Source organism: Mastigoproctus giganteus, chromosome 9 (genome assembly GCF_048544385.1).
Source record: "Mastigoproctus giganteus isolate SK-2022 chromosome 9, ASM4854438v1, whole genome shotgun sequence".
NCBI classification, from domain to species: Eukaryota; Metazoa; Arthropoda; class Arachnida; order Uropygi; family Thelyphonidae; genus Mastigoproctus; species Mastigoproctus giganteus.
The window spans coordinates 24,145,336-24,170,397 of record NC_143583.1 but is presented as its reverse complement, the minus strand read 5'-3'; the positions used below and the strand labels follow the sequence as shown (position 1 = coordinate 24,170,397).

Here is a 25,062-nt window from a genome sequence, read left to right as displayed (position 1 = left end):
TCAATTCTTTGCTGTGTAGTTTTCAACTTCTCTTCCATTCTTTTGGTGAGTGCTCAAGTTTCACTTCCATAAGTCATGGTGGGGAGTATACATTGGTTCATTATTTTACATTTCAGATAATTTGGGATATTGCTCCTCAGTGACTATATTTCCTGAATGCTATCCATCTGAAATTTATTTTTCTCGATTTCCAGCCATTTATCATTGTTACCGCTAATGACTTGTCCAAGGTAAGTATATGAATCCATCTTTTCAATTTCTACTCCTTCAATGATTATATCCTATCTGTGGCATACTTGTTCATCATTACATTTGTCTTAGCCATATTAATCTTTATTCCAAAATCTACACTAACTCTGCATAACTAAGGTTTTTCTCTAATTTTTCAAGATCATGGCTTATGATCCTAATGTCATCTGTAAATGGTTCAGGTACTCTCCATACACACTGACTCCTTTTTGCGACCAGCCCAATCTTCTAAAAGCTTTCACAAGGGCAACAGTAAACAACTTCACAGATATGGTCTCTACTTGTCGAACTCCTTTCTCAATTTTAAATTTGCTACTGTCTTTGTCTAGTCTAATAAAGGAGGTTAAAAAAAAAAGTAAAACTGCAGCCATTATCAATCCACATGCAGGATGGAGGAAGCCTCCTCAACAACTTATGTTGAGGAAAATGGACCATAATCTGCCACTCTGTTCCAGTGTGGGTTGGCAGAGATCAACTGTATTTAGCAGTCAGGGGCTTGAACCTCAGTCTACTCAAAGAGACTGTGCTACTACACTCTCGCTCTTGACCACTCGGCTGCGGAGACCACTTAAATAAAGGAGATAGTATTCTCATATTTTCTTCAAAATCATAATGTATGGGGTGTCTAAGCCTTGTCTTTCGAGTGTCCGAAACATTGCCTTATGCTGTTTGGAGTCAGATGCCTTTTCATAATCCACAAATGCCAGGCATAAAGGTGTTTTATATTTATTTGCTTTCTCCATTAGCTGTGATATTACGTGAAGGTGATCCCATAGTTGAGAATCCTGTCCTAAAGCCAGTTTGCTCTTTCGGTTGATTCTCATCAAGTATTCTTTCTAATCTGTTAGTGATGACCCTTGTGAACAACTTGTAGATGTGGGACAACAAGCTAATTGGTCTAAATGTATAATTTCTGATTTGTCTCCTTTCTTATGCAGCAAAATTATGATTACATTATTCCACTCCTTAAGTCGTGCCTTTCCTAATGTATTTTCTGAACACTTGCCAGTTGCTGCATCATGTCTCTTCCTCCCAATTTTAACAACTCTACAGTAACTTCATCTTCAGCCGGGGCTTTTTTGATTCTTCATTTTCTTCAATGCATATCTGATCAGGAAGGATATCGGGTATGTCGTATGTGTTGCAATTGTGATCCGTCTTCCCCACTGCTGGCATCATTCCCTTGCTCCTTATAGTAGTCTTTTGCTATTTTAATTATGCCCTCTCTGCTATTTATAAGTACACCATCACTATTCTTCAGATTCAGTATCATTTTCTTTCTGTATCACTGCTCATGACTGCTGATTTAAGTCCTTTGTTTTCCCTTAATGCTTATTCTACTTTTCTTCTGTTAAATCTTCTTATGTCATCTCTGAATCTCTTTCCAAATGGTTTGCATAACTTGTTATACACAATTTTGTCCTTGTCAGTGTTTATTTTACTCTTCATTTGTTGTCTTCAGTTCATCATGACAAGTGTTTCTTGACTAATTTTTTCTTCTTTGGATTTCTTTTTACCTATAGATTTCTCAGGCTCTATCACTTTCAGAAAGTTGTTTTATTCCTCATCAATATATCTTGGTCCTGAAAGGGCTACAGAAGCTCATACTTGTGCTTAAGTTCCTGTACATACTGCTTTTTCTCCTCTTCTGTTATCTCAAAGACCTTCGTATTATTTACTCGAGTCAGTTTTTTCCTTTATTTTCATATATCTATATCAAGTGTGCGTCTTACCACTGTGATCACTTCCAACATTTATCTTTTTTATCACGGTAACATCTTTCATATATCTTCTGTTAGTGAGAATAAAATAAATTTCATTAGTTGTTAATTCATTTGGGCTCTTCCACGTCCACTTTCTGTTATCCTGACACCCTTGGTGATGTACTTTTGAATTCCAGAATGTTGTTTTTTATATCTTTATGGATCAAAAAGCCAACTCCACCCTTCACTGTTTCCATTGGTGTACAGCAGATTTCCATTGATAAACTTAAAGTGATTCATTTCTTCTTCTTGTTTCAGCCATGCCGATAATATTCCAATTCCTTTTCAAGCTCAAATAACCACTCTTCACCAATGAGTGATCTTACATTGTAACAGGCCAAGTTCAGTTTCCATGTGTGGCAGCCTGGTCGTACCCACAGATCCTTAGCACCCTCTGCTTCCACTCTGATCCTCTTGCTGCCGTAACAGGAGGAGAGTGCAATCCACTGGGGATTGAGGGCCATTTGTTTTGTTGTGTTGTCAAAGTGTTAGAGGATTTGGTTTTTTCCTCTTCCCACTAATCAGGCATGTTGAAGAGAACTACTCTACATGGCCGTTGTTGTTATTTGTTTTTTAGGAGCATTAGCAACTAAGGCCAATTGCTCTGGGGATATGCGGTGGTCATTCCCTGACCTTTCCGCATCCTCCGTATTTGGTGGTCACGGGCTCGAACCCCGGTCTAATCAAGAAGAGTGTGCTACGCACTGCTGCTCTTGCCCACCTGGTTACGGAGGCATACATGGCTGTTGCCACCAAAGTGACGTAACAGGGCCTACCAACAAGAGGTGTGTATGAATGGATTTTAGAGAGGCAGGCCAACTGGACTTCTCTTAAATCTTCTAAAATAGAAAGATATTGGATCCATCAATTTTAGACAGTGTCTGATAACACACAGAATGCCTGCTCCCCCTCTAAGCTCCAAATTGGCATAAAATTATAAATAACTGATTATATTAATAATTTTAGAAATGCATTAATTATATTTATTCTTTCTGTTTTACTATTGTCATAAAAGTTTATGAAAAAAATCTTCCACCTGAACAAAGATGAAGAAAAAAAAATTAAGTGCAAGCAAAGTCCACAAACAAAAGTCTAAACAAAATATTTTTAATTAAAAAAAAAAAAAAAGTACAGTAAGTAAACATTTCAGCAAAGTAGTCGTACATACCTACAACAAACCTCTTCTGGATCAACCCATATTGTCAATTCTACTGGAAGTTTAAGTTCTTCATATTTAAAACCACATTCCTGAGCAGCTTTTTCCAATATAGGATCCCTGCGTTCTGTTTCATTTACACGTATACACCTATAAGCTTGACCTTTAAATGGTTTTTCGGGAAACCAGTGATTTTTAAACCTCTCCATTAGTATATCAATAAGGCAGTTTTTGAAATCTTCAATTTGTTGACCAGTTAGATTCTCATTTTTGCCTATCAGGCGGATCAAGAACATTACTGCCGCGGAAATTTCGTCCTTCATTGTGCAGGTTCCGTAACTGTCCCCAGTGAACAGCAAAATGAGAAAAGAACATGTATAACAGCAGATATGATCAGCTAGTTATAAGCTTTTATTTGATCTTCTTCCTCACTTTGTTTTCACACTTCACAGATCACACATGTCTCTTCATATCATGCAAAGGGAAGGTGCACAAGAAGGCCATTGTAAGATCCTGAAAGTAAAAAAATTAAATTAATTTATCAACAAACTGACAAATATAATTAACCTATAGGGGACAATGCATTCACAGTTCATTTACTATAAGTGAAAATGTTATGAAATAAAATAAAGCACTCAACACACCACAATTTTTTTTTTTTTTTTTTGTTAAGTACAGACAAAAAAAAAAAAAAAAATCAAGAAAATATACACACATTCGAGTAGCCTATGTTTCAAGCATACATGACTATTAAATATGGTTAATAATTTAGGACATGGCAGGTATAGGATATCTGCATTCTGTATCATTTATACTTATAAGCTTGACCTTTAAGTGGTTTTTCCAGGACCAGTGATTTTTAAACCTCTATTAGTATATAACTATATAATATCGGTGTAAATACACCATAGTTAACCCATAGATTTGAGCTACGATTGTAGCGTAGAAGGCATCGTTTTAATTGTATCTCATAATGTGGTTACCTTCACAACAAGATAGCTACTATTGAATTACTTCAAATAAATAACGCTTCTCTAGTAGAGAAGACTACTGTTATTTATTTTCAGCGTACCACCACCCAGACGATCTTTTCGAAGCTTTTTGGCTTCGTCATCAATGGGCGGGTAGGTAATACAACAAGCCATCTCAGTTGCGAAGTTATATCCACATTATGAGAGATGCCAGAAGGGTATAGGCATAATCCTTATGGGTTTTGATAATAGGCATAATCCTTATGGGTTTTGATAATTAACTATATAATATCGGTGTAAATACACCATAGTTAACCCATAGATTTGAGCTACGATTGTAGAGTAGAAGGCATCGTTTTAATTGTATCTCATAATGTGGTTGCCTTCACAACAAGATATGGTGTATTTACACCATATCTTGGTGTATTTACACCGATATTATATAGTAAATTATCAAAACCCATAAGGATTATGCCTAGTGCATTTAATTTTCCAAAAAAATTAGTATATAAATAAAGCAGTTTTGAAATCTTCAAGTTTTTGACCAGATTCTCATTTTTCCCCATCAGGTATATTGGGGATATTCATTACTAAAATGACAAACTCCTCTAACTTAGGGGTCATATCAGAATATAAACAGAATGTTCTGTTGTCCCTGGCTTCCTGCCATAACAGACAATATGAATCTTTTCTTATTTGCTACTTATAGCCTATAGTACATTCAATAAAGATTTATTTATAAATTTCGAGTTTTTATCTGTATCAAAAAACTGAAATACAGAAGGAATTTCAGACTGAAAGAATTTCAAACTGAAGAAATACAAATAATGAAACATCAGACATATGTTACATGGTATAATCAGCCACCACTTAGTTCTTATGCTAAGTGGTGGTCATATAGCTGATTACACAGTGGTGCCATACATATTGTGAAACTGTAATTTATAGCAAGGATTTGCAATAATAGATGGTAGATGACTCATCAACCAGTGCAATACCACTAATCTGCTTATTGGAGGTTTGAAGCAGTGGAACCCATGTTTAGTCTCCACAGCAAAGTTCCAGCAACCCCACCTCTCCCATCATGCAGTATGATTGATGTCTTTTGAGGTTATGATGGGCATCTTGGCAAGATCCAATCTTCCTTGCAATTTGAGGGTACAGTTCTAAAAATGTTTGCAAGCCAGCCAATAGATAGTCCACCGGACCGAACATATTGGTAACTCTCTAGGAGGCTCCCAGATCAGCTAGTGTATAATCTTGCTACCTCTACTCTACTAAATAGTGACTGGAGGAAGTCAGAGTAGTGTGGGCATTTAATTTTATTATATTGTATGTGGGAGGGGGGCATCATTGAAGCCATGTTATGTCAAGGAACTGGATATATTCTTGCCAGGTATATGCCATATCCAAATATATTATTTATATAATTAATATTAACTTTTTTTTTTTTCATTACTGTTGCTTGCAATTTTTTTTTTTTTTTTTTTTTTTTGTGTACACACACGCTACATACATAAAATAAAATTCAAGGAAGAACTAGACAAACAAAATTCAAGGAAAACTAGACAAACTGTTAGAGGGGATGGATAAGTGAAATGGAAAGGGGGTTTTTTGTTGATGCTGTATATACTTGCTTTCATGTGTCACTTACCACTGCTAATACTAGCATATCATTTTTAACCTGCATAATTAAATAAAAAATACTTGTCATCAAGCTATTCTTTAAGCAAACCATATACATAAAAATTACTAGGGGAAAGGTCAGGGCTGTTGGAAGGATGAAAAAGAAGTTACCACCCCAATCATTAATGATTTCTTGAGTTGCATGCATTATATGTATGATTGTTTTGCCATTCAAAGCTTAATTGTTTCCTGTGAATTCAGCAAGTTCTTTCAGAAGAGTGCCAGTACAATGCAGTAATCATGGCACTTCCAAGCTTTTGAACATGCACAAGAATACCATAACACTCTCAGAAAAGTCACTGTTACCTTTCCTTACTTTTTTGATGGTGGCAAGCCAGGATGCTTCCATTGTGGGGGGGGGGGATGCTGTTTATGCACATACACACAGTAAATATATTCAGCTTCTTAACATAAAGTGGCACTCCTACTGCATGACAGAAGGGATGGAGACCAAAACATGGTTTTAACTCACTTTAAACCTCCATCACACTAAATAGGTTAGTACTGTAGGTGACAAGTTATTTATCACCATGTATTGCCCAGTGTCAGAGAAAGGGCTATTCCTGTGTGGCATAGGGACCACAATTCAGGATACTGGCACAGTATTTTAAACCTTGCACAAGGGAAATATACCCAGGGTTACTAAGAATCTAACCAGTGTGAAGATGCAAGCAGAAGCTGCTGCAAAACAACTGGAATTTGGTTCCCTTGACTCTCAAGTGGTACCTAAACAGGGGCCAAAGTGACTAATCACAACTTCTACCCACCTGTATATTCACCTCTGTTACAACCAACCTCGTGGCCGTATTGCATTCTCAGCTAAAGATAACACTAAGTTACCAGCATCCCATTTTCTACTAACTCTTGTATCAAGAAACTTGGTAAATCACTTATTACCATACCAATACATTCCAATTCCATACCTCCTGACTTCTAATCTCCTTTGACATAAGTACATCCCAAATATTGCTTTCTCTGCAACAACAAAAAAAAAAAAAAAAAAATTTTTTTTCTCTTTCGCTCTCACCATTAATTTTCTTCTAAACAATTGCTCCATCTGTACAAATCTTGAATCAGCCCTACCATGAAACATTGTTCCCACATCTGGGTCGGAACAGCGTTCCCAAAACTTCTCTGAAATTTTGTAATCTACATTCACAGACTATTCAAAAGAGAGCAGTCAGGTTAATTAATGACCCGTCTATTACAAAGTCTCACAGACATTTAATTTCAGCTGCTCACATCTTCTATAGAGCTGTTCTTCTGAATTTATTATGTAATGCCTGCACCATTTTCCATATCAGACCAAATTACATGCCACAACCAGTCATCATTCATTGTCCAACTCCAAACTCAGAGAACCAACTTTCACTTCTGTTCTCTGGAAAGTCTTCCTTCATCTGTATTTCAGTTGAGGATTTGATATTGTGTGTGTATGTGCGTGCATGTAATGTATATTCATTTGATTTTCTAGACAAACACTGGTTACTGAACTAAAGCCATGACTACAGCAAGAGGTGGTATACTGAACAAGACTGCACTGCAATCAGTTATAAAATTTCTTCACTAACAAGGCAAAGAAGCAAAACAAATCTATGAACAGATGAAAGCTCTGTGGGGGAGGATTTTGCCCATCATATTAGACTGAAAAAAAAAAAAAAAAAAAAAAAAACTGGAAAACAATTCGGGTGTGGACAAGAACCCACCAATGTGATCAAAAGGGAATGGCTAGTCCATGTTTTTAGATTGCTGACACCTCCTCAAAAGCTCTACTGGAAAGAATGTTCCACACAATTGTTGGAGAGCTTTGTAGAAAGAGAATGTTGATTTTTTGAAGGAATTGCAATGATTAATAAATGCTAGATACATCACTATGACCTGCAAACAAAACAGATGAAAAAGCAATGGAAACATCTTAAAAACAACCACCGAAATAGCCAAAGTTCAATTGTCTTGCAACAAAGTCATTATCAGTCTTCTGAGACTAAAGGTATCATCCTTACAGATTACTACCCTAAGACAACAGCATTACAGAATCTTCCCGAGAAAGTTAAGAGATATACAGGATGCTATCCAAAGGTTCTGCCTGCTAGCCAACAATGCTCCTGCTCACAAGGCTGCTCTCACAGTGGACTTCACAATCAGGTGTGGCTCTGAGGTTTCAGACTTGTGAGAAGATATCTTCCTTACAGATTAATAAAGTAGAAGCCTCACTTTCTCCTCAAAGTGAGGAGAGTTCTATTCAAGAAGCCTGAAAGAACTTATCCACAGACTGGATAAATGTATAACTCTAGAAGGTAGATACACAGAGAACGATGAAACTGCCAACCAAATTTCAAATCTTGAACTCAAATATTTCTAGATGGAGGTAAATACTTATTGACTTTCCCTCATACTATAGGTTGTAATACTTTGTGTTTGGAGTTTTTATTTAAAGGGGAAAGGCCCATCATTTTAGAGACTCCCAAGTGTAGCCTTGGCTATCACCACTCAGAGAACAGCACAAAACAACCTTAGTGACCAAATTTTTTTTACCTAAGAAATTACCAATAGCAGTACAGTAATGTATGAAAAATCAATTTGTCATGAAAAAAAGATTTGAAATCTCTACTTTGTTAAAAATCTGTTAAAGCCAAGTTGGGGTAGTTTGTCATGTCAGCATAATGATACATTTAACCCAGTGGTGAATTTTTTTTCACAATCAAGCAAGCCAGGATTGGCATCATAAAACATCAACAATCCCTATCCTATACAACTAGTCAAACAGCAATGAACAACCAGTATCAATTTTCTCAAGAATGGTCACTAAGAATCAACAGAAATGTCATACTATAAATAGTTTACAGGTGGTAGATGACTTTCATCAACCGGTGAAATACCACCACTTTGCTTATTGGAGGCTTGAAATGGTGAAACCCATGTTTAGTCTCTAGAGCAAAGTTTCTGGCATTCCTCTCCCCCCATACTTCTCCTTCAACCCATGCACGGTACTAAGTACTATAGGTTTTGATACCTTTCATGTTTGGGGTTTTCATAAAAAAAAAAAAAGTTCAGCAATAACCTATCATGCTATATGTGAAAAAGCAACTTTTTTTTTTTTTTTCAAAATTCAAGCAAAGTCAAACAGTGCCAAACTATCAAAACCGCTTTAATTTGTCTTTCCTTTTAGCACTTCTTTCTAGATAGTAGTAAATTTCTAGTATATATTTTTCAACTTTCAGAGGAAGTCATGCAATGCTATTTTTCAACATGCAAGTTAATAAGATGACAAGGACAGCTTATTATCATCAAGTACTCAATCTCATTTTTAAATCTTGGTTGGAAGAACAAGCTTTTTAAAAATTTTGGCACTGAAATGGGAGGAGAAAAAAGCAAGCCATCCCCAAGTCTAGAATATCATCATTCTACTCTTCCGTTTGGCATGGGCTAAGTCCCTATTTAGATATCGTCCTCCATTGTTGTCGATCTCTTGAATCATTTGTTGATAACTCTGAAAGCCTGTGTTTTCCTTTAGGCATTGGAGCCACTCTCTTTTGGGTCTTCCTGGTGGTCTCTTATCTCCAATTCTTCCTGTCAGTACTACATTAGGCAGCCTGTGTTGTTTCATCCGGTTCACATGTCCAAACCACTGAAGTTGTTTTTTGTAGATCTGCTCTATTATTCTGCGTTCAAAATTTAGATCTCTCCTTACTTGTTTGTTAGTTTTATGTTCTCTCCAATTTGTTTTATTGATTTTCCTTAGACATCTCATTTCAAATGCCATTATTTTTTGCCTTTCTTATTTATTCTCCAATTTTCTGATCCATAAGTTGCTGTGGGTATGATGACAGTTTCATATAGTTTAATTTTTAGACTATTTAAGATTTTATTGCTCTTCCATATGTTTTTGAGTTTGTTCATGTTTGTCCATCCGATGTTCAGTCTGTGATTAATTTGGTCAATATTACTTAGGTTTCCGGTTATTAGAGAACCCAGGTATACAAATTTTTGTACTTGTTCTATTTGTTGATTTTTGTCTTATGTTTTTTCCGATTTGCATTACTTTGGTTTTATTTATATTAATTCCATAATTGTTGCTTGCTTTATCAATGTTTGTTAATATTTCTTTTAGTTCTTTGGTTTCTGTTAAAATCCCAATATCATCTGCATATTTTATGTAGTTTATATTTTTTCCATTTATTATTGTGCCTCTTTTTTCTTCAATTGATTTCATTAGTTCTTCTAGGTAGATATTAAATAGATATGGGGATAAAGGGCATCCCTGCATGACTTCTTTCTCTATTTCAAATTTCTCTGTTTTAAGGTTGTTGAATTTTACTATTGCTCTTGTATTTTTGTAGAAACTGTTTACAAACATGATTATTTCATGATCAAGTGGTATTTTTGTAGTTGCTTCATTAAATTTTCTCTGTTTACAGAGTCAACTGCCTGCTTGAAATCGACGAAGCACAGATAAACAGGTTTCTTCTTATTCCAATTATTTTTCTGAAATGATGTTTAGTGTGATATTTGGTCTATTGTTGATCTGCCTTTTCTAAATCCTGCTTGTTTCTTCATATGTTTTAAGTATCCTATTTTGTAAGATCTTTATAAATATTTCATATTATGGTTTAAAGGGGTAATGGGTCTATAATTCTGACAATTTTTTTTATCTCCTTTTTTGTGTATAGGTACTATTATTCCATTTTTCCAGTCTTCTGATATATCACCTGTAAATAAAATTAGATTAAATTTTAATCTAAACTTCCATAACTAAACCTCTAAACCTCCTCCGAACTTCCATAGTTCTGCTGCTTGGATACCATCATTTCCAGGTGCCTTGGCATCCTTCATTTGGCTAATTGCTTTCTGAACTTCTTTTGTTATCAAGGGTGCTTTTATCTCTTTATTATCTAAAGCAAGAGCGTTCTTTCCTTCCCCTTTGAACAGGGTTTGGTAATATTCTTTCCATATATATTTTTAATTTCTTGCATGTTTGCTGTTTTTATAGCGTTTGTATTTTTCATCATTAGTGTTTTCAGGATGTATGTTTTAGAGAGTTCCTTTATAACCTGGTAAGTTGTTTTAGAGTTGTGACGTTTATTTGCCTCTTCGCACTGCCTTGCTTTGTCTTCCAACCATTTCCTTTTAGCAGCTTTATATACGTTGTCTATTTTGTTTTTTAGGATTTTATATTTTTCCCTTTTCTCTTCACTATTTCTTTGTTTTTCATTTGTCTTTTTTCCATCCATACATCTAAAATTTCTGATGTAATCCAGATGACAAGGTCTAGAACAGGCATTTTTAAATCTTTGACAATGAATTTCTTTTGGTATTATTATTATTATTATTTTTTTTTTAATTTCGTAACACAAGGTCATAATGAGCAATTTTTGCAGATTAATAGCATGGAATTGTTTTAGAATCTGACTGGTCTTAATAGTTAAATTTTTTAAAAACATTCATAATATAAATCTCACTGCCAGTTTTACAACTAATTTAACATGAAGCCTTCATATGTGGCTGCATTAAAAAATGTTAAATATCACAGTTGTAAAACTAGCAGTGAGATTTATATTATGAATGCTTTGTGTTAAATTATTTTTTCTTGATCAATTTTACTATATACATACACCATTATAAAATTAAAAAAATCATTTTTATACTGGAAATAAAAAAATAAAATAATTACTAAAATAAGTGATTATACAGGGTGATTTTTGCACACCAAAATTTAAAAGCTATAACACAACCATGTATCATTATTTCAGACTGAATTTTTTTGTTGTTCTGGAACACTAATTTAATTCAATTTTAAAACACTATTTTAATTTTTAAAATTAAATTTTAAAAAAGGTGTAAATAAAACATTAATAACAACATCTCCAATTTATATGTTCATTATAATTCGACAGCTTGCAATGTGGATATCAACAGAGATTTTCTATTAATTTTCCTAATACTACAATAATGCATTAAAAAAAATAAAATATTTGCGAGTACTTTTATTTAGCACAGAAGTCTATTTTTGAAATATTATGTGGCCGTGAATACAGATTTTCTTACAGAAATTTTTCACTAATTAGTACAGCTGCATGCACTATTCATAACCCAACACGCACACAGAGTACAAAAATGTACCAGTTTGAATGATACAAGATATGTGGAAAAAAAGACTAGGAATGCATTTCAGAAAACCCCTCCATTATTTATTTATTTATTTATATATATATATATACACACACACACACACATACACTATCATTGAATTATATTAAATAAAGTTAAATTATAATGAAATAAATAAATAATTAAGCATTCATTAGTGGCAGCGACATGCAATTCCTCCATATGAAGCTGAAATACATCCAATATGTTAAATTAAATAAAATAGAACATAAGCCAGTAGTATGGCAAAAACTGTAGAGCGAAAATTAACATAAAAATAACCCAAATAAACAATCGAACAAAAAGAAAGAATAGATATAAATAGTAGCCCATAAACCCTTGTATAATTTCGAACTTTAAATCCAATTAAAACTATACAAAATTTAGACTAATGCCAATTATTTATTAATTTAGCGGTACCCCCCAGAGGTACCAGTTCCGAAAGACGTGAAATATCACCAAAAGAGGGTTAAAGGAACTACCAGACGATAACAAATTCAAAATAAATTAAAATAAAATAGACTGACCATCATGCCCCATATCGACAGAGGACCACGAGGCCAATAATGGTCATGGAATCGCTGCATTTCAATCGCTATACAAATCGTCGCCATGGTGAAAAGATCGAAGCACCAATTCACCCTCCCTCCTCCGATCGATCCACCAATGCAGAGGATTTGCATGGCGGTGGTCCTTATGCAGCGAAAAATAAAATATAGAACAGACAGCACTCTAGAGCAGAGCCACACCACTGACATATTGTAAGCTGAATCAGCTTATATAGAAGAAAAAAGAAAAATAGATGGCGGCACAGGCGTTGCTAAATTAGCATATCGACCCAACCCTATGAAAATGGCTGATGATATATATATATATATATATCATTTATTATAATGGCTGATCATAAAATGGCTGATGATATATATATATATATATATCATCAGCCATTTTCAATCCACTGCAGGATGAAGGCCTCTCCAGCAACTTTCCAGTTCCTTCTGTTTTGTGCAATGGCCATCCATTTACTACCCACAAACTCACGAATTTCATCTATCCATCTCCGCCATTGTCTTCCTGGTTTTCTTTTAGCTACTCTTGGGTAACATTCCGTTATTTTCTTAGTCCATCTGTCATCATATCTTCGAGCTTTTGTGTCCTGCCCAAGCCCATTTTAGTTCTTTAGTTTTGATAAGAATGTACTTGAGTTTGCTGCCTAATCCATGTGTTTCTCTTCTTATCTAACAGTCTGATTCCCAATATAATTTGTTCCATTCTTTGCTGTGTAGTTCTCAGCTTCTCTTCCATTTTTTTGGTGATTGCCCAAGTTTCATTTCTATAAGTCATGGTGGGAAGTATATATTGGTCCATTATTTTGTGTTTCAGACAAACTGGGATATTGTTCTTCAGTATGTGACTATATTTCCTGAATACCATCCATCCAAAATTTATTCTTCTCTTGACTTCCAGCCATTTATCATTATTACAGCTAATAACTTGTCCCAGATAAGTATATGACTCCACCGTTTCAATTACTGCTCCTTCAATCATTAGGTCCCTTTCTGTGGCATACTTGATTATCATTACTTTTGTTTTAGCTATATTCATCTTTAGTCCAAAATCCTTACTAATTGTGCATAACTGATTAAGATTTTCCTCTAATTTTTTGGGATCGGGGATTATGACCACAACATCGTCTGCAAAATCGTAAATGGTTTGAATACTCTCCATTCACATTGACTCCTTTCTGCGACCAGTCTAATCTTCTGAAAGCTTCCTCAAGGGCAGCAGTAAATAGCTTCAGAGATATTGTCTCCTTGTGGAACTCTTTTCTTGATTTTAAATTTCCTGCTGTCTTTGTCTAGTCTAATAAAGGAGGTAGCGTTCTCATATATTTTCTTCAAAATCATAATATATGGAGTATCTATGCCTTGTCTTTCCAGTGCCCGAAACATTGCCTTATGCTGTATGGAGTCAAATGCCTTTTCATAATCCACAAATGCCAGGCATAATGGTGTTTTATATTCATTTGCTTTCTCCATTAGCTGTGATATTACATGGTGATCCATAGTTGAGAATCCTGTCCTAAAGCCAGCTTGCTCTTTCAGCTGATTCTCATCAAGTATTCTTTCTAATCTGTTAGTAATAACCCTTGTGAACAACTTGTAGATGTGGAACAAGCTAATTGGTCTATAATTTCCAATTTCTGATTTATCTCCTTTCTTATGCAGCAAAACTATGATTGCATTATTCTACTGCTTAGGCATCACACCTTTTCTAATGCACTTTGTGAAGAGCCTTGCCAGTTTTTGTGTTATGTCTCTTCCTCCCAATTTTAACAACTCTACAGTAACTTCATCTTCCCCCGGGGCTTTCTGATTTTCATTTTCTTCAGTGCATGTTCTACCTCATCAGGAAGAATATCGGGTATGTTGTATGTGTTGCTAATTTGTGATTGCTCTTCCCCACTGCTGGCATCATTCCTTCGCTCCTTGTATAATTCTCTATAGTAGTCTTCTGCTTTTTGAATTATGCCTTCTCTGCTATTAATAAGTACACCACTGCTATTCTTCAGTTTCAGTATCATTTGTCTTTCTGTATTACTGCTCATGGCTGCTGATTTAAGTCCTTTGTTTTCCCTTAATGCTTGTTCTATTTTTCTTGTGTTAAATCTTCTTATGTCCTCTCTGAGGCTCTTTCTAATGGCTTTGCATAACTCAGTATACTCAATTTTCTCCTTGTCAGTGTTTATCTTGCTCTTCATTTATCGCCTTTGCTTCATAAGTGTTTCATGATTAATTTTTTCTTCTTTGGATTTCTTTTTACCTCTAGGTTTCTTGGGCTTTATCACTTTCAGAAAGTTGTAATATTCCTCGTCGATATCTTGGTCCTGAGCAGTCTGCAGAAGCTCAAACTTGTTCTTAAATTCTAGTATATAATGCTTTTTCTCCTCTTCTGTTATCTCAAAGACCTTTGTATTATTTACTTGAGTCAGTTTTTTCCTTTCCTTTCCTACATCTATATCAAGTGTACATGTTACCATTCTGTGATCACTTCCAACATTTACCTTATTCAGGATGGTAACATCATTCACAATATATCTTCTTTTAGTGAGGATGAAGTCGATTTCATTAGTTGTTAATCCTTTTGGACTCTTCCATATCCACTTTCTCTATTCACCCTTTTCTTGAAAAAAGTGTTCATTACCGACAATCATTGAGATTCTGAAATTCCACAAGTCTTTCACCTCTTGCATTTCTTTCACCAATTCCAAAATTTCCCGTAGTTCCCTGTTTCTGCACTGTTTTGTCTTTTTCCAACCTTAGCATTGTAGTGGGTTTTCTGCTCATCTAGAAGTCTCAATTTCGGTGTACATTTCTTCAACCTATTCATCATCATGGCTCGATGTTGGTGCATAAATCATTATAACCTTCAGCTTGTATCTCTTAGATATCTTGTGTATTAGTCTTGACACCCTTGGTGATGTACTTTTGAATTCCAAAATGTTGTTTTTTAAATCTTTATGGACCAGAAAGCCAACTTCACCTTCACTCCTTTCACTGTTTCCATTGGTGTACAGCAGATTTCCACTTGATAAACTTATAAGTGATTCATTTCTTCTTCTTATTTCAGCCAAATCGATGATATCCCAATTCACATTTTCTAATTCCTTTTCCAGCTCTAATATCCTGTCTTCACCAATGAGCGATCTTACATCATAAATGGCAGCCTGGTTGTACCCAGAGATTCTTAGCACCCTCTGCTTCCACTCTGATCCTCTCGTTGCCGTAAGAAGGGGAGTGAAAGCCACTGGGGACTGAAGGCCATTTGTTTCGTCGTGCTGTCATATGCTGGAGGGTTTGGTCTTTTCCTCTTCACGCTGACCAAGCGTCTTGAAGAGAATCACTCTACACGTTTGTTGCCACCTAAGTGATGTAACAGGGCTTACAATCGAAAAGGCGTGCATGAGTGGATTTTACAGAGGCAGGCCAACCGGACTTCTAAATCTTCTGTAATAGAAAGATATTGGATCCATCAGTGTTTTAGACTGTGTCTGATAACACACAGAATACCTGTTCCCCTCTAAGCTCCTATATATATAAATATATTTTTTTTTTTTTAATGTAATAAAAAATAAGTTAGTAGATGAAAAAGATTTTCAGTTGATGAAAAATTAACAAGTCAGGTATAACAGATGCACCTAAAAGTGCAAAGCAGCATTAAAGGATGCAAAAGTATATATAAATATGCATGCATAGATATATTAAATAAAGTATGCATAGATGGAGGTGAAAATTACAGATTGCCAGTAACTAGAAGGGTGAGAATAGTAGAAAAAGAAGTATAGTAGATATGTAAAAGAATGTTAATATCCTAAAAGTTATGATGAATTAAGAAAAATATGGGTTGAATTACAAAGCCAATAGGAGGTGAGTGAACTGTAAAATAAAATTAATAATAATAAAGTAAAGTACAATATAAATAAAATAAAAAGTGGTAAAGCTGTCATCAGATATGGGGGAAGGACATATTTAGATAGTCAAATACAGGTAAGGCAAATATGCAGAATCTGATGTCAGCTGAAGTAAATATTGATACATGGTCAGGTAGTTCATCAGGGGACTACATCTGACCATCAGGAACTGCATTACATACTATACTTGTCCACAGTAGTAGAAGAAAGGTGAAAGGCCAAAAAGCAAGAAACACGTAATTAGCACATTCTTATAGAGTATGGACAAGGTAGTCCCAATGCAGTGTCAATTATTAAGGTAAAAATAAGGATCAAGTTAGAATAAAATATAGTTAAGTGTTTTCAGAATAGGAAAAGGTGTTTTTTATAAAAATATGCAGTGTAGGATTTAAATGTTGTAATTTTGTGGAAATTGTAATTAAATAATTTGGAACAAGCACATGGTATAGGGTGAAGTATTAAACTGAGAATAGAGAAGGGAAAAAGGATTAGTTAAGTAAATAAAGACGAAAATAGCGATAGAAGCAGGAACATTCATATCACAAATACATACATAGTTTCACATTTCTTTTTATTCATTAAATTTCATTTTCCACCAAATTAAACTGAGAAACACATAGCAGACAATTTTTATAACATATGGAAAATTAGTATGTCTTTTTAAACACTACTTCATATTTCTTTGGAGCTTACTGATGAGTATTAATTCATCTTTAACATTACAGCATAATATTTTATAACACAGGCCATGAAAGAACACTGCAACACTATCCAATCTTGTAACTGTTTACAACTGAAGGTGGTGCAATAAAAGATACTCACTCTCTCAACACAGTAAAACTTAACTGTGATATACAGCAATACCCTGCATAGCACTGATAATTGGTACAGAAACTGTTCCGTGAAACTGTGCTGATTGAGGTATAATTATAATGGATTTTAAATGAATGCATACCAGAGAAACAGTCTATAAACAAATTATAATAAATCTATAAATGATTTGTGCTTGATAGCCAATTAAAAGGATTTGAAATAAAAAATACTGCAAAAATTTTATTAATGAAAAAGTAACATCATGAGAGATGAGAAAAAAGCTTTGTTTATTTGGGTATTTCAAAAATGAAGTTTGGTGAAGTCATCTCTTCTTTTTCTCGGTATACAAGTCTTTGTAGCATTGAAACCCATCTTATAAAATTTACCGTATCTGGATGCTATTTGGATGCTACATCCAACATTTGGATCTCCATTCATAACTGCCTCGCAGGCAATGTCAAGCCCCAAAAAACTTTCTTCAATTCTTCTGTTAAATTCTTTTGGTGCCACTTCGGTGTTATCCATGTCAGAATTGTTTTCTCTCTTCGTCACATGCAATTTTCTTATCAATTTCAAGGATAGTTGCTTTTTTTTTTTTTTTTTTTTTTTGGTAGTTGTTTCTGCTTCTGTGGCCATAGTGCACCTCCCAAGGTTTTTTGCAGTACTTTGATCCAAGCCCGATGTGGGATATGAACCCGCGACCTTTGGGTTGCCAGGCAGGCATTTTACCCACCCGGCTAGCCCGGTCGGCTAAGGATAGTTGCATCATCTAAGTTATTTGCATGTGAGTCAATACAGCCATTTATATTGGCAGTGTCCAAAGTTTCGAATCCCAAGTCTTTTCTGATCTTCACAATGTCTTCGGCAATTGTCTGAACTTGCGATTCAAAACCAATGAAATCATTTGCCAAATGGGGCAAAACATGCTACCAAACATAACGCATGTTGTTGGCAATGATTTCTAACCAAGACGCAGATATATTTTCGATCATATTTAGAGGAGTAAAAAATAAATTGTGAAATGAAGTTTGAAAAGCTATCATGTTGTCTCATCAGGATGGAATTAAGAAAAGTGGACACTGTTGCCACTGACTGCCTGAGGGGACTACTGTCATATATGAGACAATACAGTTGGCATCGCAGCATATATGTACCCGTACATAGGCTATGACAACACAGCATATATGTAGAGTACGTGTCTAGGCTATTGAATGAGTTTTAATATGTACAGTAAATTTTCAACTTATATTTAATTGAAAACCATGTTATAGTGAAACCCATGCTGTTTGAAACTATGCTAAGCAAGGTATTGCTGTATATCGCTTTGTACATTACATACAGGCAGTCCCAGATAGGAGCAGAATGCACTATAGCCCCCTTTTATGAGCAAAATAATGTGGACTTCTTTACTGCTACATGATGATTAGAATTTAATGATTCTCCAGAACACTGCTTTAGCACACTCCTGAAATTCCTGGGGATTTTAGGAGTGGGAAATTCCATTGCATAAAATCCATGTATTTTATGCAATGCAGACTAGCACATTAAATGCTCAGCTCAATTTTTTTAACTAGACAAAAAACAAAATTAACCCAAATTTGCAAAATTGCTTTAAATTCCAAATTTAATGGCAAAGCCATAGTTTTACTAGGTATTTTTGTTTAAAAGATAGAAAAAACTTAAGAATGGAGAGCAGGAGAAGGGGACATCATAACTTTGGAGAATTGGCAGCTATGATATAGCTGCCAATTCTCAACTGCTGCTGCTGTCAATAATTCTGACAAGACAATTCTGGTCTCGCACTTAGCAAAAGTATTCTGGCCTGTGAATAATACATGCAGCAGAAGTAGAAAGTAAACACCATTTCAAATTATTTTAGTGGTTGCATCAACCCCAGGGTCCTGAGCTGGATATCATCATTCTTCTCTTTCTTGGTGATTCCCTTCTACTTCTAAGCCTCAGACTTCCTTGCACCATATGGCTAATAATAATAATAAGTAAACTTCACAATTTCTAAATGGCTCTGAGAGGAGAAAGTAAAATTAGGAAAATATTTTTACTGCTATGATTCCAAAACTAAGGGCCATAAATTCAAATAATAGAGGAAGAAGTTTGTTTATTATTGAAGATTTTAAAGCAAGAAGGCCATAACACACTGATCAAGGGTAGTTATGATTTTCTAACTGATGTCACACATTGATTTTAGAGGGTGGAAAAGTGTTTTAAGCTATATTATGGAAGAAGTCTTCTTTTAACCAGCAAGTTATTAATTACTGGAATAAGTTACCTCCATGGGTAGAGGCTGACAGCTTGGATAAATTCAAAGGTCACTGAATGTATTTTATGTGAGGAGGGAATAACATACGTAGCTAATTTATTGACTGCTTGATTCCCCCCCTCCAATACCCCCCAACCTTTTGGCTGATTAAGGAAAAGCCTCAGGCTTCCTTGCATCATATGGCAATTACTAATACTTCTGGAGGAAGAAACAGTATGTCAGAAAAACAGGGTGGTCCATAAGTATGGAAACATGTTTACTGCAAATAACTATTTTAAATATACATTTTTAATTAATGCAAGCACAATAGAAAGAGCATACATAAGCTTAAAAATGGGAAAAAAAATTTACATCTGTTCAATATGGCCACCATTTGGGTCTTTACAAAACTGTAGTCTTTTGGGCATAGAGCAAGAGCAACACACAATTCCTCAGAAATGTTCTCAAATTCTCTAACTGTTGGCTGCTAGAGCTCCAACTGAGACCAATGCTTATTATGAAATATTTAATCCTTCAAGAATTCTCACAAAAAAAAAAATAATTGCAGGATGCTAAATCTGGGGAATGCAGTGGCCATTCAATGGCAACTAATCATCTGAAAATTCAACCTAGGAACTTTGTCTAAGAATTCTTGAACAATTTTTTGCATAGTGAGCTGGTGTTTCATCCTGCATAAAAAGATAAAGGCTGAAAATTTATTCCAGACTTCATTAATGGAATGATTTTTTTTTTTTTTTTTGCTTTTGGCAATATCAGGTAGCTTTCTCCTGTCATGTTCCCTCAAAGGAAAAAGGTCCAAACATATACCTCCAGCCCAGACATCCAAGAGTGTTTAAATTCTTATTAAGGAATAAGTGAGGTCTGTTAAGAGAGTAATAAACACAGTTAAATGATTAACTGTTTAAATGTGGCTTTGTCAGTCCAAAAAGTATTGTTACTGACATCGTGGTATTTGTAACACTCATGACCAAAAACCATTAGACAAATTCCAATTTTCCATCTGCATCATCCTCATTCAAATTTCATAGCAATGAGACGATAAACCTTATTTAAGCTCTTATGATTCTCTTTAAGCTTGTTTTATGTATTTTTAGTTCCAAACTTAATACTTTCTTTGAGACTTTTTTCACACTTCTTTTGATATCTTATCTTACAAGTTCCAAATTGTCAGATGTCTCTGAGATACAAGATCTACGAAGTTTAGGCAGATTGTGCAGTGTTCCCACTTCAAACTTCTTTACAATTTGCTTTAAGGTCTTTACTTAGTGATTTATGTCCAAAAAACTTCAACTAGTATGCAACTTCTGTAGCATTTTCTATATTTTGCAAGCTGCTTCACAATTTCAATCCTCTCCACTGTAAGTAAGGCTCGTGGTACTTTTCCTATGTTCAAATTACTCTGGGAAAGGGGAAAAAAAAAAAAAAAACAGATTAAACTATTTTTCAAATAACATATTTACATCAGTTTATTTAAAAAGGGTTTCCTTACTTATGGGACACTGCATAAAGAGCATAAAAAAGGAAACTTTTTTTTGAATGGATTCTTATTTTAACAAATGTGTCAGATTTTTATACTAATTGAGAGATATTGTTCAAGGTTTTGAACTAAATGAATGTCATATGAACTGATGAAACTAATGGTAGAGAAGAAAATGCATGGAATGATTGTAAATCAAGAAGGACACAGAAACTTATAGTAAGTACAAACTAGTCTGCAGTCAAGTTACTAAGGTGTTATAAGGGGGGTAGGCAAATTATGAGATGTCCTTGGCTAAGAAAGCAAAGAATTCTTTGCTTATGTTAATACTAGAAGGAAAGAGATGAACCACATTGATTCACTACGTATGAATAACAAAGATTGATGATCCTGTTCAGATTGCTGATGAATTAAGTATTTTGCAGCACATTCACGTGCAAAATATTTAATTTATCAGCAATCTGAACATACATTTCTGTGTGAACATGTTTTTATTATGGGAATACCAGAAGTATACCAACTGGGATTTTACAATAACTGAGAAGAATGTGAAAGAGAAACTATTGAAACACAGTACAAAAGGCACCTGGGGCTGACTGGATCTATTCAATTATATTAAAAGCAGCAGCAAAAGAGGTAAATCTCTGGCCATAATTATGAGAGCATCCTTGGATTCAGGGGAGGTTTCTATAGATTGGAGATGTGCAAATGTCTTCTATTCACAAAGGGAGAAGACAAAGGGCAAAGTAAACAGACTTGTAAGCTTGCCATCTGTTTGTTCCAGGGAAAATAATGAAGCCAGGAGTTAAAATATTGCGGGTTCTTCTTGACAGGAATGCACTTATACAGAAATCGCAGCATGGCTATTGGTTAAAGCAGTGTTTCCCAAACTTTTTTAGTCACGGAACACTATCTCACAACATATTCACAGAACATTTACGAGACACAAGTTTAGCGGGAGCCAAAGAACTGTTTGCTAATATTTTATTACATACGATGCACTGTGCATCAAGAGCATCTTTATTTCCAACACATGTAAAACCAAATTTCAAATAACTGTCAATATACTTTCGTTTTGGTCTTTTATTAGTTGGTTCCTGTTTTTTCACTTCGGATTTTTGGGGAACAAAAGACTGCGATTGTTCATTCTCACTTTGAAGTGTGACAATATTGTGTTTGTTTTCATCGACCAGTTGCACTACTAGAAGTACTTTGCTTCTTGTTTTAAATTTCCTTTTTTCAACAACCAGTCCATGATCACATATTTTAATAATAATATTTCAAAATACTAATAATTATCAAAAAAAAAAAAAGATTTATACAAGGAAGTGAGTTTAGTTATGATATCAGTTCGCTTCCTACTCTCCTTCAACCCGTGTACTCTAGGCTAAATCACATACAAATGGCATACTAGATCACCACATTGCTACTTTTTTGTAGGTGTCATTACCTCTACGCATACTTCTCTATGCAAAGCCCAGCAAAATAAAGTGTTCCGCAGTCTATTTGATTATTAGTCTATGCTAGTATATTAATAACTGAAAAAAAATTATGTTAAATATTATAATGATACAAAAGTGGTGTATGCTATAAATATGCAAAATTTATTTATTTTTTTAATTATTAATTACGATTTTTCGTGAAATGCTTGTTCACATCTTGCAGAACACAGTGTGAGAAACACTGAGTTAAAGGAAGATCTTGTCTGACCAAAGTGATAGCCCATGATGCACCAAAAAAGAAAATGGGTGCAAAAAAATAATTCTGATATCACATACTTCGATTTCAGCAAAGCTTTTGACATTGTTCCACATGAGAGGCTGCTGTCAAATTGGAACAGCGTGGCAAGTTACTGCTGTGGATAAAGGGATCATTGAATGGAAGAAAATGGTTGGTGATTATAAATGGGTACTGCTCTTCTTGGAATAATGTTATTAGTCCTTCAAGGTTCAGTGAAAGATCCCTCACATTTTCAATGTTTACAGTAAACGCTGCAAAATCTGGCACTATGGAACCTGGAGCACTTTTTTTTTTTTTTTTTATATATATAAAATGTGCTCTAGATTAAAAAAAAAAACATTTTACAATCCAGAAATATAAAAAAAGCAATCTGACACTCATATCCACTATTGCATTTGTTTTTAAGAATTCATAAAAAAAAGAGTGACATTTCTCTCTTTGTAAGATGTTTACAGGAGTCTTTAATCTGTTTTTATAGCCAGCAGAATATTAAGCTGTCTAATACAATAGTCTTCATTCTCAGAATAGAACAGAGCTTGCCTTTATAACGAATAACCCTGGCTTTGCACTACTTGCAAACAAATGGCTCACCAATAGGTTAACTGGCCATTAGTTTAAATGAGACTGCTATGATAGCCTGTTTCATGGCTAACTCAGGGGTGTGTTACCAGTTTGTTAACAAGGGGCTGACCTGAGAAGAAGTTCAGTGAAGGGTGGTCATTCCTGAACTTAATGAAAATAGTTAAAATAGTCTTAAATTTTATCTTTTTTTTTTTTTTTTTTTTTTAAGGGGCTTGGATAATTCTGAAATTTTAAGAAGTAACCTACACAAGCCCCTTGTTAAAAATTGATTTCTCAGAAAACACACATAAAGAGACAAATTGAAAACAAATGGATGTGCAAAAATTTGCTTTCAGCCAGAGAGTAATATATTGTTGGAACAGACTATCATTTGGTACTGTGGAAGTGTGAATTGGTTTGAATAAATTAAGGAAGAATTGAAATTATTAGAGGCGATGGACAGATGAGAACAGGTCTCTTCCCCTTGCGCATGCTATATAAGCTTTCTTCCTTACATCATTTGTCACTAATATCAATACAACTGTTATTCAAAATGTTTTGGTTTTTTTTTTCATGTAAAAACAAAACACAATGACATTTTAAATTATAAAAAAAAAAAAAAAAACTTTCAGCTTTAAGTTAATGTGACAGAATAAACATATATTCATATCACAGAGTTTAACTTAAATAAGAAAAAAATAAGAAATAATCTAGAAAAATGGTCAGGCTACATCTTGAGTGCTGTATACAGGTCTGCAGGCCCATTTTAGGAAGGATGTAGAGTTTCTTAATACAGAGAAGGGCAACAAGATTGGTGAGGGGAACGAAGGGGTCCTCTTACCAAGAAAGGCTTAAGTTCTGCAAATTGCAGTCACTGCAGACTAGGCACCTGCAAGGCAATCTGATTGAGGTGTATAATGCCTTGAATGGGTTGAGCACACTGAATTCTGATGGGATTCTTCTGCTTGCTCAGATTATGAACCTGAGGGAGCATAAATTCAAACTGAGGAAAGACAGTTGTAGAATAGATGTGTGGAAATTTGCCTTTAGCCAGCAGGTGGTTAATTGCTGAAACAAACTTCCATCTGTCATTGTGGAAGTTGATAACTTAAATAAATTCAAGGAGGGACTGGACAAGCTTTTAGGGGGAACGGATGTATGAAATTTTTTGGCTGATGCTATATAAGCTTGCTTTCTTGCATCACATGCCTCCATTACTACTACTACATGCAGCTTTTGAAAACTAGCCCAGTTTCTTGTAGCTGTATATGCCACTCAATCATGAGACTTGCAAATTTTGGTAATTTGCATACTTTTAAGCCAAAAGGAAAAGACGCTTCCATAAGCAGTTCGCACGTGATGATCAAACACTATGATTCAAACAATCAGTGATAATAAAATTTCAATGAGTGCCTTTCATCAGATAGCTATTATCAATCATAATGTTTCACATTTAAATAGAGCATTACTTTTCCACACCAGTATTAAAAGCAACATAGATGTGTTCAATTACAAAAACTGTGCAGATCCATGATGACATACTGCAATCAACAGCATGTTTGTTTTATGAAACATTACACTGCCAAACAAATACAGTGCCTTCTTTTAACCGCAAATTAAAAGTAAAAATTGTCATCCTTGTGTTAACACTTTAGTGAATTTTCATAACCTAATTGTATGCAATATTTTTACCATGAATTTTGTCAGAGAAAGTTAGAAAGAAAATGCTCAGAAACAAGGAATTGTGGCA

General features: G+C 34.6%; 1 protein-coding gene across 1 annotated transcript in view; it reads right to left on the bottom strand.

The window, feature by feature from the left end:
* LOC150080100 (uncharacterized) overlaps window positions 1–25,062 on the bottom strand; it is a 59,718-nt gene that overhangs the window by 28,965 nt on the left and 5,691 nt on the right. Inside the window, exon 2 of the mRNA XM_090381272.1 lies at window positions 3,181–3,681. Within this exon, the coding sequence (XP_090237398.1) occupies window positions 3,181–3,491 (311 nt within the window). The 5' untranslated portion in view covers window positions 3,492–3,681. The remainder of the gene's footprint in view (window positions 1–3,180; window positions 3,682–25,062) is intronic.